This window comes from Tachysurus fulvidraco, chromosome 4 (genome assembly GCF_022655615.1).
Source record: "Tachysurus fulvidraco isolate hzauxx_2018 chromosome 4, HZAU_PFXX_2.0, whole genome shotgun sequence".
In the NCBI taxonomy this organism is placed as follows: domain Eukaryota; kingdom Metazoa; phylum Chordata; class Actinopteri; order Siluriformes; family Bagridae; genus Tachysurus; species Tachysurus fulvidraco.
Window position 1 is genome coordinate 18,568,479 of NC_062521.1, and position 13,043 is coordinate 18,581,521.

A 13,043-nucleotide genomic window follows, 5' to 3' on the forward strand; every position below is an offset into this window, starting at 1 on the left:
CCCCACCACACCCACTAGACATAGTGTACATGACACAAAAAAAAAGCCTAAGCTCCACTTCATCATAAGTGTAATCAATTAACTCTTGTGGATACTTTAAAAATACTACCCTTTTGTGATATTCATGGCCAAATCCGTCCACTAAATTATAATAACTAATAAATAATTGTTTTTTTTTATTGTTTTTGCATGAATCTGTCAATCAACCTCAGTTCTAATCCAAACTACTAAATCTAAAAAAAGTCACTATGTCAAAGATTACTTGATTAACCAAGAATAACACTGGCTTTTATGCATTGTTAGTTTTTGTGCAGCATTAGATTTTAATTAATTATCCCTCCTTTAATTAATTCTTTACATATTAGGGCTGTTTTTCCCTATTGACTGCCATTATAAACACGTTTTTACATTGCATTGCCATGACATGCAAAGCCATGCATTCTCGCTTGTTTATGGTTCCCTCCGCTGGGAAAAGGTAAAATTTGCATACAAAATAGTTACATGGAGTTCTATGAAGTAATCAAAGGTGTGTGTGTGTGTGTGTGTGTGTGTGTGTGTGTGTGTGTGTGTGTGTGTGTGTGTGTGTGTGTGTGTGTGTGTGTGTGTGTGTGTGTGTGTGTGTGTGTGTGTGTGTGTGTGTGTGTGTGATCATCACCATCATTTTTAGATTATTCTGGCTTGTTTCCTGTTATTGGAGATATTCTATTTGTTCTGGATTGCCACTTGCGTGTGTACTTTGGTGGATTGTCCTGAGTGGATTTGGGCTATTTTCTGTTCGTTCAGAATTGGGACTTTGTGTTTATGTCCAGACTCTGGAAATGGATTTGTCTGCTTCTGTTAGGAAAGGAAGGAGTGTGTTAGGCCTGTATGTGTGTCTTTGCTCATTGATGCTTGTGCTGTTGCTCTTTTGCTATTGACTCTGCTTAAACTTTTAAAATCAAGCTTCTGTTGTTTTGCATTTATGTCTTACTCTGTCACCTTGACATACTTTATGAAGTTAATTTTATATATAAACGTTCAGCATAAATCCATATTCTGATATTACCATGTGTCTGTTTTCCTATCAGATGTAGACACAATCATATTTGGGGCAAATCTGTACATCAAGCAGCAGTGAAAACCTTTTCTCTAATACCAGCTTTGGAAGAAACCATAAGCACTAAAAAACCTGCAGGCAAAGAAAACAAAAAAGCTTAGGTGACACTGTATGTTTAAGATTATCATTAAAAATATTTGTTCTAATTTCTTTAAGCTTCTTCACCTGTTAATCTCATCCCTTTATTGTCATAAGATTGCAAGCTGGTATGAGATGGTAATGAGTGATGGAGTGTCGGGATTGTGGAGGGTTACTAAGATAAGTTTATTTTCCTATAACATCAACAATGTTTTAATCCTCTTATTTCCAACCCACATATTAACAATGTGTAATGTAAAATGTAGTTCTTAATATCACTGTGTTATTTCACTCTCTTCATGTGGAATTGCAACTTATTTAACAAAGACGATTTATAGCTAAAATGTTTTTAATTAATAAAGAAAACTGCATGGCATCACAGCACCACACTGGTGATTACTATAACAGCATGTCTCAAAGTAGATATATAAGATACAAATGTAACTGAAGAGAAAAACTGTGACAGAATTTATTTTTAATTCATATTCATACTTTTTCGCATTGTTACACATTTTGCTCATTTCGTGTTTAAATTTTTAAGTGTCTTTCCTCATTTAGATATAAATGTGATTGTGAATAGTGTATAGCAGGATTTGGTATTCTTTGTTATTTATAATTTGTTCTTTATTTATGTTTTTATTAAGAAAGAGAAGAAAATGTCTTCATGCGCATGTATAGCATCTCAATGCTCAGTATGTCTATGTCTATATCCTGTGCTTTGGCCAAGTCCACAAGCTTCTTCCTTTGCAGGATGTTTTGATAGTGTTGCTTAGCTTCACGCACTTGATTCTCATCCATTGCTGAAAAGAGAATATAGAATAGAAATCAAGTTCATCAAGGCATAGGTTAACACAGAATGGGTGTATAATCTAAGATATTCCCTATTTTAATATTTCAGGGGTTTTATAAAATTAGAAAATGCAGATACCAGTGACATTTAGATAGATGTTTCCTCTTTCTGCAACATCCACTTTAATGTTTATGGACTGTAGATCCCAAGATGCATTAATCTCTTTCTGCATGTTGACCTTTCTGTTCAGCTCTTCTAACATCTTCTTATCGCTCTTCATATTATTTGTATGAATCTACACAAAAAGCCAGAAGTTGACACATGCATGCATTCAGTACATCTAACATTAACTTAAATGTTTTCTCATATTGTATATTAGAAAGAGTTTATTACCTCCACTTGCAATGCTCTTGTATTCCTCAAAGCAAATGTATTCCTGGACAATTTGTTGTCATAGTCGGTTTCTGTTAGGTACTTAAAATTACATGATTAGTGTCATAAAGTGTCTAGATGTTCAGACAATACACTAGTTGTCATTTTTAGGTAGATCTACCTTGTAGCTACAACCATTAATCTATGAAAACTAGATGCTGTTGCGGGGATGGTTATTTATAGCTTTTATAATGTAAGCGATGACAGGAACTAACTTGTTTCTAGGATTTCCGTAATGCTGAATACAAATATAAACTGAAAAAGTATGACTTGTTATTCATCAATTAATAAAAACTATAATTGTCTAATTAACTAAAAACTTATTTGATTTTGATTTGAACGTATGTCCACATCCCACCACACCGTTACCTGACAACATCCTGCTGTGTGCTTCCTCATATATTTTCCAACCCGTAGATTCATTTCAAGTAATAGCATATTTGTGGTTAATGGCCTGACACTAAACTTTATGAAAAATGCCTCAGGGAAGGGTGTGAGTTGAACTTTTGTATTTCACAGTTAAAAGATTTACAAATACATTACACCGGCCAGGACGTTTTCTATCCAGGAATGTTCACACAATACACAGTTCTGTAACATTCCATGCCCATAAGCACATCTATTTACCTCTTGGACTTCCTTAGACAGATGCAGCATCTGAATGTCACTGGCATTGTTTTTGTGATCTTCAGTATGCATACTCATCCTCTTATGGTTCCATTCCTGCTGAATATTTCCTTTATGAAGGTCTTTGCACTCTACCATGCTAGCAATCATCTGTTCTCCTAAAGCCTGCAAGATAAGTTCCATGTTCCACTTCATTTGCAACCTGTATCATACTACGGTTCTGTTTTGATTCTCAAGAAATGAAATGGCAATATGCATAAGTAGCAAGAGAAGGGAAGTTAACTGTAGTTAAACTGAATACCCTGATGGAGTTGTTCAAGTCCTCCACAACACTGCGGTGAAGCAACCAGGAGTCTGAGTATTCTGCAGTAAAGTCTCCAGTCTCCACCTCAACATGGCCCTGTTTTAACAGGAGCTGCGTAATAACGTTGCTGCTGAACCTCAACCTCTCTTCTCGTAGGCTGAAGGAAATTTAACATTAAGTAAACAATAGTTCAAGTATAAATACTATGGTATGTTTTTGCAAAGTGATTTACAACATGAAAAATTAATAAATAATCAAATATTTCCTGACAATGTTACATTAAAAATATTTAAGTCCTTGTTTGTTGTTGTTATGTTTTGTAAGCATTTTAACTTTGTTCCTAACGCATGCAGTATAAACGTTTCTCCTCATGATGTTAATGTCATTAAAAAAAAATCACAAAATTATTACAAATTAAGATGATCAACAAGGTTCTTGATTTCCATTTGTGCTTTCTCCTCCTCGTCTGTTGTCTTCTGCACAAAAGTCTGCTTCTCTGCTAAAATCTGTGCCTTCTTTTTCACCTGACACAAAAAGTATACAGAACATGTTGATTTGGCTTTATTTTGAGTGGGAATATTTATATTACTGCAATCTTCCATTATCATCAGTTAACTGTGCAATAAAATGATCTTCAAAGAAGATTTCAAAGAAATCATGGAGAAGTCAGTCATTGCAGATTTCTAAAATTAGATGACCACTTCTTTAATAACAATTTTGTTCACGAACAAATTCTCAGCTTGTGCACATTCTGTTTTGTTTATTAATATTATTATTTTGGTTGAAAAAGTCAACATTCTGTTTTGCTTTATAAGCATCACATGTATTCACGTGCAGCCTACCCCCAAAATAAGCTGAATCACAGAATAAACAGGACATGGATATTTGACATACCAAAACACTCAGGACAATAAGCGAAATTATGTCATGGGTATTTGGATGATGTCACATGCTCGTACTCGCTCGCCTCCAAAAATATTGGCACCCTACTGGTTCACTACCCTTCGAGATTATTGGCACACTATCTGCCCACTTGCCTCCAAAAAGTATCAACAATCGATATGTCAACTCACCTCTAAAAAGTTGTGAATACTTGCTTCGTCAAGACAAACTTTACAAATCTAGTTACACTATCCTTTGCACTCTCATTTTCAAATCATTCAGAACAGTTAATTATAGTCTAGTTTAGATTACTTTCTCACCTTCTGCTCACTCTGCACTTTGGTTCTTCTGGCCAGGCAGAATCTCTCCCACACGACTGGGTCAAGACCCTCTGGCATGTTCTCTGGTAAATCTAAATCCTCCAAGGTCTTTACCCTCTGAGAAAGTCCTTCTGTTGCTGCTTGACTCAACACAGGAGAGTCCTTAAACAAACCTTTCTTGGTTGTCTTTGTCCTCCTAGTTTGAGTTCTGAGAAAGAAACATCTTTTTTGCCTCAACTAAACGATAGTCAGGACTAAGCAATATTATCTGAAGCAATATAATGGAAGTTTCTACCATGAGTGGCACTGTACATTTCCCGTTGCTTTCTATTCTAAAAACTAATTTTATCTTAATTAAGAGCAAATGGGTAGTTTTTCTGTTGAAGGATCTCCAATTTTGAAAGTACCTTGGTCTTTTCTTGTAAAGCTTGTACAGCTGGTCAACAATGTGTCCTGGGACATCACAAAAGACTTTGTGAAATTCACTGTCAAGAACCTTTCAAAATGACAAAAGATGTCAGAAGTTGTCTGATATATTACCATGATGAATCATAGAGCATAGCATAGAGGCAGTGATGTTCTTACTTTATCTTCTGCTACTGCAACCTCATATGTCTCCCGAAAGGCCTCTACATCCTCTCTGAGATCATTCAAAGTTTTCCCAATTTGATTCTGCCAAAAGAAACGTGAGTCATACATGAAAGTATTTTACAGGACATGAAAAACAATCTCATAGCCAATATAATTAACATGCCACACAAGTTTCTTCATGCACAACTTGTCTCATCCTCTGTAGCAAAACGAGCTATGTGCATCACACTTCTCACTCTTTTGTTCATGGCACACTACACCCAAATGAACTGGACAGCTGACAACAGAAATGGAAGCAAACAAAGTGTACCTTGACAATTCGTGCCTCCTTCAGTCTGTAGATCAGCTCTTCCTCTCTGTTCAGCATCTTTTCCTCAATTATTATGGAATGGAACAGATTGTTGATCTTTTGTTCTTCCTGAGGTACAGAAATAATCATCCATAACTTGGTAGTTTAGGTTTAGATACTGTGGCTTTGAACAAAGGAAAATTATATCTACTTGCCTCGTATACAGCTATTTCTATGTTAAATTTTCTTTCATAAAGCTTGTACAGGATATCATCAAACTCCTGGGTGGCATGATTAATGGATGTCTGCAGTTCCTTCATTTCTGCCTCCAAGGTCTGGAGCCACATGTGATAAATGTTCAAATTTAATAACATCCCAATATAGTATTGAAACTTAAAATATTAAATAATAGCACAGTGCACATGACTATGCCGTTTCTGATCATGAGTCTCACAATGAAACTGAAATGGACCTATAAACCTCTAATGCAAAAAATACACTGAGGAACACATAAAGCTTTTTATCCAATTACTAAGCACAATACAATTACATATTTTGTATATGACTAATTTAGTGGAAATCAAACCTCTTTATATGCCTTCTGTTCATCCCTGAGCTTCTGTACTTTTCTTTCATGCTCTTTGTAGACTATTTTTTCCTCCTCTGTCCACTGGTCCTCAGGCTTAACTGAAAACTCTGGTGCTGGTGGAACTTCCTTTAAGTCAAGTATAAAAAATAAGTAAGTGTCTAAAATATTCACTATCTCACATTCTAATGGCTTTGTGTTAAATTCAAATTTGCCACAATACCATTCTCAGAATGTGTTCTTTTTTGACCTCAAGAATTCCATTCATCATATCATCCAAAGCTCGTTCTCTGCTATCGCCCTCCTATACAGGAAATAGAGAGCCACAAGAGATCATTTTCATAAGAGATCAGTTTAAAGATGAAAGAGACATAATTATTATCTGAAGAATATTTTATTACACTTTGAGAAGAAACATACATTGGCCATACATTGCTGATTCAGCCAAATATTTATGTTATTTCACAGATGCATTATCTAGAGCGACTTAAATTCATCTCATGTCTATAACTGAACAGTTTGAGGGTTAAGGGCCTCGCTCAGAGACCTCATTTTGAATTTATGACTTTCTGATCAGTAGTCCACGTCTTCACACTTACCTCCCAATGTTTCTGGAAGGCACCAGTGTCATGCTAGAAGTACTAGGGCATATTCCATGTCATCCCAATCATTTTAGGGCTCTATAAAAGTCACTTTAGTTCTTCCATTCTAACCTTAGCAGACCATGTCTTCATGGACCTCGCTGTATTTGGTAACATTGGCCATATAGTGTAGATAAATTACTACTAAACATTTTAACTGACATAATAAATGTAGAAAAAAATAATTTTTGGTTCACTAAGAAATATAAAAATGTATGAAATGAGTAGACACTTGGCAGAACAGTTACTTTTTATACCTTTTCTTGAAGCCGCCTCTGCTCCTCTTCCTTTCTCTGCTCCACCTCTCTCTGCCTCTGCTCAGGTGCCAGGTACTTCTCAACCTTGATCTAGAAACATACACAGAATCTCAGGCACTGATTCAACTGTCCACAGGCATAAAAGAAGGTATATCTCAACACTATATATATATATATATATATATATATATATATATATATATATATATATATATATATATATATATATATATATATATTTGATTTTTCTCTAAACAGACATGTACTAAATGCTTGTCTTGACCAGTTTCTTGAAACCGTAGCATCCACTGCTAAAGCCAGTTTAAAATTTCGTTGTGGGAGCAAAAATTATGCAGAATGGGCATGAATACTAGGAACTGTATTCGAATCAAATTCGAACATAGATACACCTAATTAAATATATAACAATGTTTAATTGCACTGCAGAAGTAAATTGATTCAACTGAATTCCATTTTAAAAATAGAAATTGCCACAAAGCAGCTTCATAGAAATCTCAATGTACATTTAGATTTCTAATGAGCAAGTCATAAGTGACAACGGGAAAGAAAAATTACATGATATCACATGAGGGTCTTTACGTTGAAATTGTGAAACGGATATTACGACAAGAGTAGATCACAATCATGTCCACATTTCAGTGGTTTAAAAACTATTGTAAAAGATTTTAAAAATTGCAATAAAATACACAAGCAATATGCAAGACCACACTACTGGTGTTCTTACCTCAGAGTCAGAGACAGTAAGAACACTCTCTGCTCTCTCATTGTCGGACAGTATGGGCTCCCAGAGGGTCTTCTGCAGGTCCAGCTTACTTACAATCTCTGCAATGTGCTTGTTTTTGTCTCTTATGCGGCTGATCTCTTGCTCCTTCTGCTTGTAAACAGCCTCAAACTCTGTGTTAAAAGCTGTTTTCACTTTGTAAATAACATCCTAGAATTAAAATAATTCAAATATACAATAATTTGATATACAATATGTAGATTTAGGTTTTTCAAATTTTACATTTAAAAACTTTATATTCTTTATTTTTAGCATTTTGTTTCTTTATAATTACTTATAGTTAAAAGTCAAAATACAATGAGGACATCACCTGTATCAGGATGATCTGGTTGATCTTTTGGTCTTTTGTACACATACTGAATTGGCTGTATAAGTAAGGGTTAGAACCTCCATACTGAGTGCTCAAACTACTTGTTAAAGCTGACATCGCTACCTCATACCCTTTTTCCTCATTGACTTCCTCTTTCTCCAAAGGTGCTGTGCTGTTCTCTAAAGTCTCTTGCTGAAAGTTGAACATAACAGAAGACATGCATGATGAAACCTCTGCATTGTACTCTCTTCAGCCTTTAGAATCTGCATATTAAAGTAGTTGTATACATACAACAGTGTCAGCCTTTTCCATCTTACGAATGGCCTCTACCCTGTTAAGCTCTTCTAGCTCCATTGCAGTGTGGTCCTTCATGGGAAAGTTATTCACTTCACAGCCTGAGTGGAAGGCCTGAGGGGGTCAAAAATTAATAAGAGCATATACAGAAATGAAGAAAGCAAGAATTAAATTCTAAAGTCATTCCTAGAACAAAGATTAAACCTATGCAGTTTATTAGCTTTCCTGTGGAAAAATAAATGAAGGTTACACAAAAAAATCTCTGTTTGTTTTTTTTTTTTACCTCAATAGACTTCCTTTTAACGCTCATGGAATCCCAGTACTTTTTCTTCAGAACGTCTTGCAGATAGCTTCTTTCCAGGTTCTTCAGCTCAATCTCCATTCTCAACTTATATAATTCATACAGAACAAAGTGAATGCTAATTCAAATACAAAAAAAATCTATTAATATTTTATTGAAATGTTCATTAATCTGTCTTATAAATAATAGTACATGAGCACTGCCACAGTGAGAGGTATGTAGGTATGTAGGCACTCTGTTTAAAATGGCCTTTCACTTCAAAATAAATAAAACAAAGATATACTTCCTTTACCTTGGCGGCCTCCTGCTCTCCTTCCACTTGGAGTCTCTGTTGCTCATCCACATCCAGGTTAAACTCCAGCTGCTCCAGCATCTCTATTTCAGGCAGCTTCTCATTCTCCTCCATTATAGCCTGAAACTGGCAGCAAGAAAACATGAGTTATGAGTTGTTCTTATCCACATTAAATATTAAATATTACTCACATGACAGTGCAGCACCAAACTCTCAGGGAATCTTGAAAAATTGTACAACGAAAAAATATGTAATTGTATGGCTCATTGTTGTGTTGCTATACAGAAATATGAGTCTAAACATCTGACATGGATCTAAGGGGTTAAGTTTAATGCATGTGACATGACATGATGTCATCTAAATATCCATTACACAGTTCCCCTCACTGTGCTGAGTAATTTGATATAGCACATGTCCATTTTGTGATTTTTTTTTTATTTTGGGGTGAGGCTGCATGTGACGTCACATCATCCGAATACTCGTGAGGAAGTTTCCCTCATTGTTCTGAGTGTTTTAATATGTCACATGCCGATGTTGTGGAAAGTTTTCTTTTAATTTTACATATATTTGGGGCAGGGCTGTGGGACCAGTTGGCACACCAATTTAAAACTTTGTACAGAATTTCAGCCTAAAGAAGCTGTCCAAGTTTGGTGTAGATAGCTCGAGAGCTTGCCGAGTTATAAAACTCTAAAATTTATAATGAGTGTCTATGGCAAAAAAGGCCAATTTGAGACCCGGTACTGTGAGTACTGGTACTCGGATTGCTTAGAAAAGTAAAAGCAACAAACTTCAGACCAGGTTCTACGACATATCCAATGCAGTAGCCACCATTCTGTTTTGCTTATTGTTCTTAGACAAAAATATATTAATTGCTACTCATCCTAGGGCTTTCGAGTCACATGCGCCAAAACTGAATTGTTGTAGACACTAGTCCGAACTTTACTAAGTGACCTGAGTACTGGTATTCTCAGTACCGGGTCTCAAAGTGGCCTTTTTTGCCATAGAACCCAATATAAATTTTAGAGGTTTATAACTTGGCAATCTACTCCAACCTTGGCCAGCTTCTTCAGGGTGATACTCTAGACAAAGGTTTAAATTGGTGAATTGACTGGCCCTTTGGTTTTCCTGCAGCCCCATGCCCAAAATATGCAAAATCAAAAAAACTTTCCACAGCATTGACATATCAAAACACTCAGAACAATGAGGGGAACTTCAGATGATGTCACATGAATTCATGTGCAGGCCCACCCCAAAATAAAAAATTACCACAAAATGGACGTGATATGTCAAAACACTCAGCACAATGAGTTGAATTGCATCACTGGTATTTGGGTGATGTCACTTGCTTGTATCCACTCGCCTCTAAATGTATTGGCACCATAGCATACCGGCCTTTGGGAACACTTGCTCGGACAAACCAACATCAGAGTTTGTCACAGCGAATTTGCGAATTTTACAAATATATTTACACTATCCTTTACACTCTCATTTTCAAATCATTCAGAACAGTTAATTATAGTCCTCTATGGAATTTTATTTAAGTCATTTTTATTTGCTCACAACCATACTGATGAGATATGCATCGAATTTCCCTCAACTAGCAATGGAAGTGTCTCTCAATTATGAGTTAGGAAATTACAGCTGTACAGAATAATGTGCTGTTTCTTACTTTCTCTTGAAGTTCTTCTACACTCTTCTTAAGACTCCCCATGGTCTCAGCATACTGCTGGCACTCCTCTTTGAGAACCTGTAAAGACAGCAGACTTCTTGATATTCTGTTGAAGGGCAAGTGGGTGATAGTTTTGTCACACACCATTATCACCACAAACTGAAATAGAGATAATATATATTAATTATATATAATACAACATTGTATTTCTGTACCTCTCCTGGTGTTTGTGATGACATTTCTCATTCAGTCATGTTACTAAATGTATAATCCAAATCTGCGATTGTATGTTTTTGCTTACTAAACCCTGTGGATGTTTGAGATGGAAATTTCAGATTGCCTTTTATTCAGGTATTCTCTCAGAACCTTCTAAGCAAATATTCTGGCTTCTTATCCACATTCTATTCGAATTCTAGTGATTACGTCATACTTTTACTTTAAGAATGGTGGTGCGTGGGTTTCAGTTTGTGGTGATAATGGTGTAATACAGAGATAATATATAGCTAATTGGCTGAATAATGCAACATTGTAGTTTAACTCTCCTGGTGTCCGTGATGGCATTTCCCATTCAGTCATGTCACTAAATGTATAATCCAAAACTGCGATTGTATGTTTTTGCTTACTAAACACTGTGAATATTCGGATATTCTCTCAGAACCTTTTAAGCAAATATTCTGGCTTCTTACCACATTCTTTTCGAATTGTAGCGATTGCATCATATTTTGACTTTAAGAATGGTGGCTCGTGGCAAACTTTTTTATTGCATTCAAAGTTACAGTAAAAATATAAGAAAATTTTTTTTTAATAATTTTTCAATAATAATATTTATATGGAAATTATGCATTCTGAATTAAAATGTTTTGAAATACTTATTTTAATGGAATCATCACTAATTTAAATGAATTTTATTCATGGCATTGTTAAGACTTAACTTTAATGTACTATCGCAAATTATTACATTTATCAGTTACAGTTATTAAATTATTTTGATGTAATCCTCTACATTTACAGCATTTGGCAGACGCCCTTATCGACATACAAAAGTGCTTAAGTCTAAACATTGAATGCATGAACTCTGGTTCACTAGGCTACAGAGTTAAGATACCATGAGCCTAAATCACTGTTCAAAGTTTTTTTTAGTGCACACATACAACAAACAGGGAAGAAAGTGCTAGTTGAAATGTTTCATAAATAAGTAGGTCTTCAACCATCGTTTGAAAATAGTCAGCGAGTCAGCTGTCCGGACACCTAGGGGAAGTTCATTCCCACCACCTTGGTGCTAGAACAGAAAAGAGTCTTGTAGTATACTTACCTCTTACCCGGAGAGATGGTGGGACCAATCGAGCAGTCCTGTTAGCTTTGAGGGTCCAAGGTGCAGTGTGAGGAGTGATGAGGGCTTTAAGTTAAGAGGGAGCTGGTCCATTTTTGGCTTTTGTAGGCAAGCATCAGTGTTTTGAATCTGATGTGTGCAGCTACCGGAAGCCAATGACGGGATTGCAGCAGCAGGGTGGTATGCGAGAAATTAGGCAGGATGAAAACAAGCTGTGCAGCTGCATTTTGAATCATTTGCAGAAAACAAATTGCGTTCATAGGTAGGCCTGCAAGCAGTGAGTTGCAGTAGTCTTGAGTCAGGATTTAGGCCTCATCATAGTAAAGAGATGGTTAAAGTTGCAAATGACCTGTTACTGGCCTCTGATCAAGGTTCTTTCTCTTTGCTAGTATTACTTGATCTTAGAGCAGCTTTTGATACCATTGATCATGCTATTCTACTTGATAGGCTAGAACATGTTGTTGGTGTTAAAGGGACAGCCCGATGGTGGCCAAGAAGTGCAAAACACATTAAAAAATCCAAAAACGAATTAACAAATACGAAAACAAATTAACAAATCCGAAAACACATTAACAAATCCGAAAACAAATTAACAAATCCGAAAACACATTAACAAATCCGAAAACAAATTAACAAGGTTTTCGGATTTGTTAATGTGTTTTCAGATTTGTTAATTTGTTTTGCACTTCTTGGCCACCATAGTTTTAGGCCCATTGTTTTTCTCCCTATATATGCTACCCCTCAGTGCAATTATTCTTAAACATGGCATTGGCTTCCACTGTTATGCCGATGACACGCAGCTCTTTGTTTCAGTTAAGTCAGACGTGAGATTGAAGATTGTGTAAGGACCTTAGACAGTGGATGCTTACTAACGTCGTCCTTAACTCTGACAAGACAGAAGTGCTTTTACTAGGTCCACAGGCAGCCAGAAGTAAGCTTTCTGATTACAGAGTAACTTTGGATGGTCATGTGCAGAAGTTAAAGACCTTGGTGTGATTATTAATACCGGTCTCTCATTTGAACCTCACATAAATAACATCACAAGGGTAGCCTTCTTTCATCTCAGAAATATTGCTAAGATAAGAAATATGATGTCGTTACATGATGCAGAAACACTAGGTCATGCATTTGTTACCTTTAGGTTGGATTATT

The 13,043-nt window shown here is 35.9% G+C and overlaps 1 protein-coding gene across 1 annotated transcript; it reads right to left on the reverse strand.

Annotated features, from left to right (window-relative positions):
- Window positions 1-1,619: 1,619 nt before the first annotated feature.
- Window positions 1,620-10,944, reverse strand: LOC113661080 (cilia- and flagella-associated protein 43-like). The gene is made up of 21 exons (XM_027175038.2): window positions 10,777-10,944; window positions 10,562-10,639; window positions 8,893-9,018; window positions 8,583-8,687; window positions 8,297-8,413; window positions 8,006-8,197; window positions 7,639-7,845; window positions 6,894-6,983; window positions 6,219-6,299; window positions 5,996-6,124; window positions 5,625-5,744; window positions 5,431-5,538; window positions 5,115-5,201; window positions 4,937-5,025; window positions 4,530-4,737; window positions 3,739-3,851; window positions 3,325-3,484; window positions 3,024-3,188; window positions 2,358-2,438; window positions 2,103-2,259; window positions 1,620-1,974 (listed from the first exon to the last, which is right to left on the reverse strand). The coding sequence occupies exons 1-21, from the start codon at window positions 10,798-10,800 to the stop codon at window positions 1,814-1,816; spliced, it is 2,598 nt and encodes an 865-aa protein (XP_027030839.2). The 5' UTR covers window positions 10,801-10,944; the 3' UTR covers window positions 1,620-1,813.
- Window positions 10,945-13,043: the final 2,099 nt, after the last annotated feature.

Excerpts from the sequence above, each read along its gene's own strand:
- LOC113661080 (XM_027175038.2), bottom strand. The coding sequence starts at position 10,800 with ATGTCATCACAAACACCAGGAGAG. Across the intron at positions 8,198-8,296 it reads TGGAAAAGGCTGACACTGTT|CAAGAGACTTTAGAGAACAG; the intron begins GTATGTATACAA and ends TTCAACTTTCAG. Across the intron at positions 3,852-4,529 it reads AAGTGCAGAGTGAGCAGAAG|GTGAAAAAGAAGGCACAGAT; the intron begins GTGAGAAAGTAA and ends TTTTTGTGTCAG.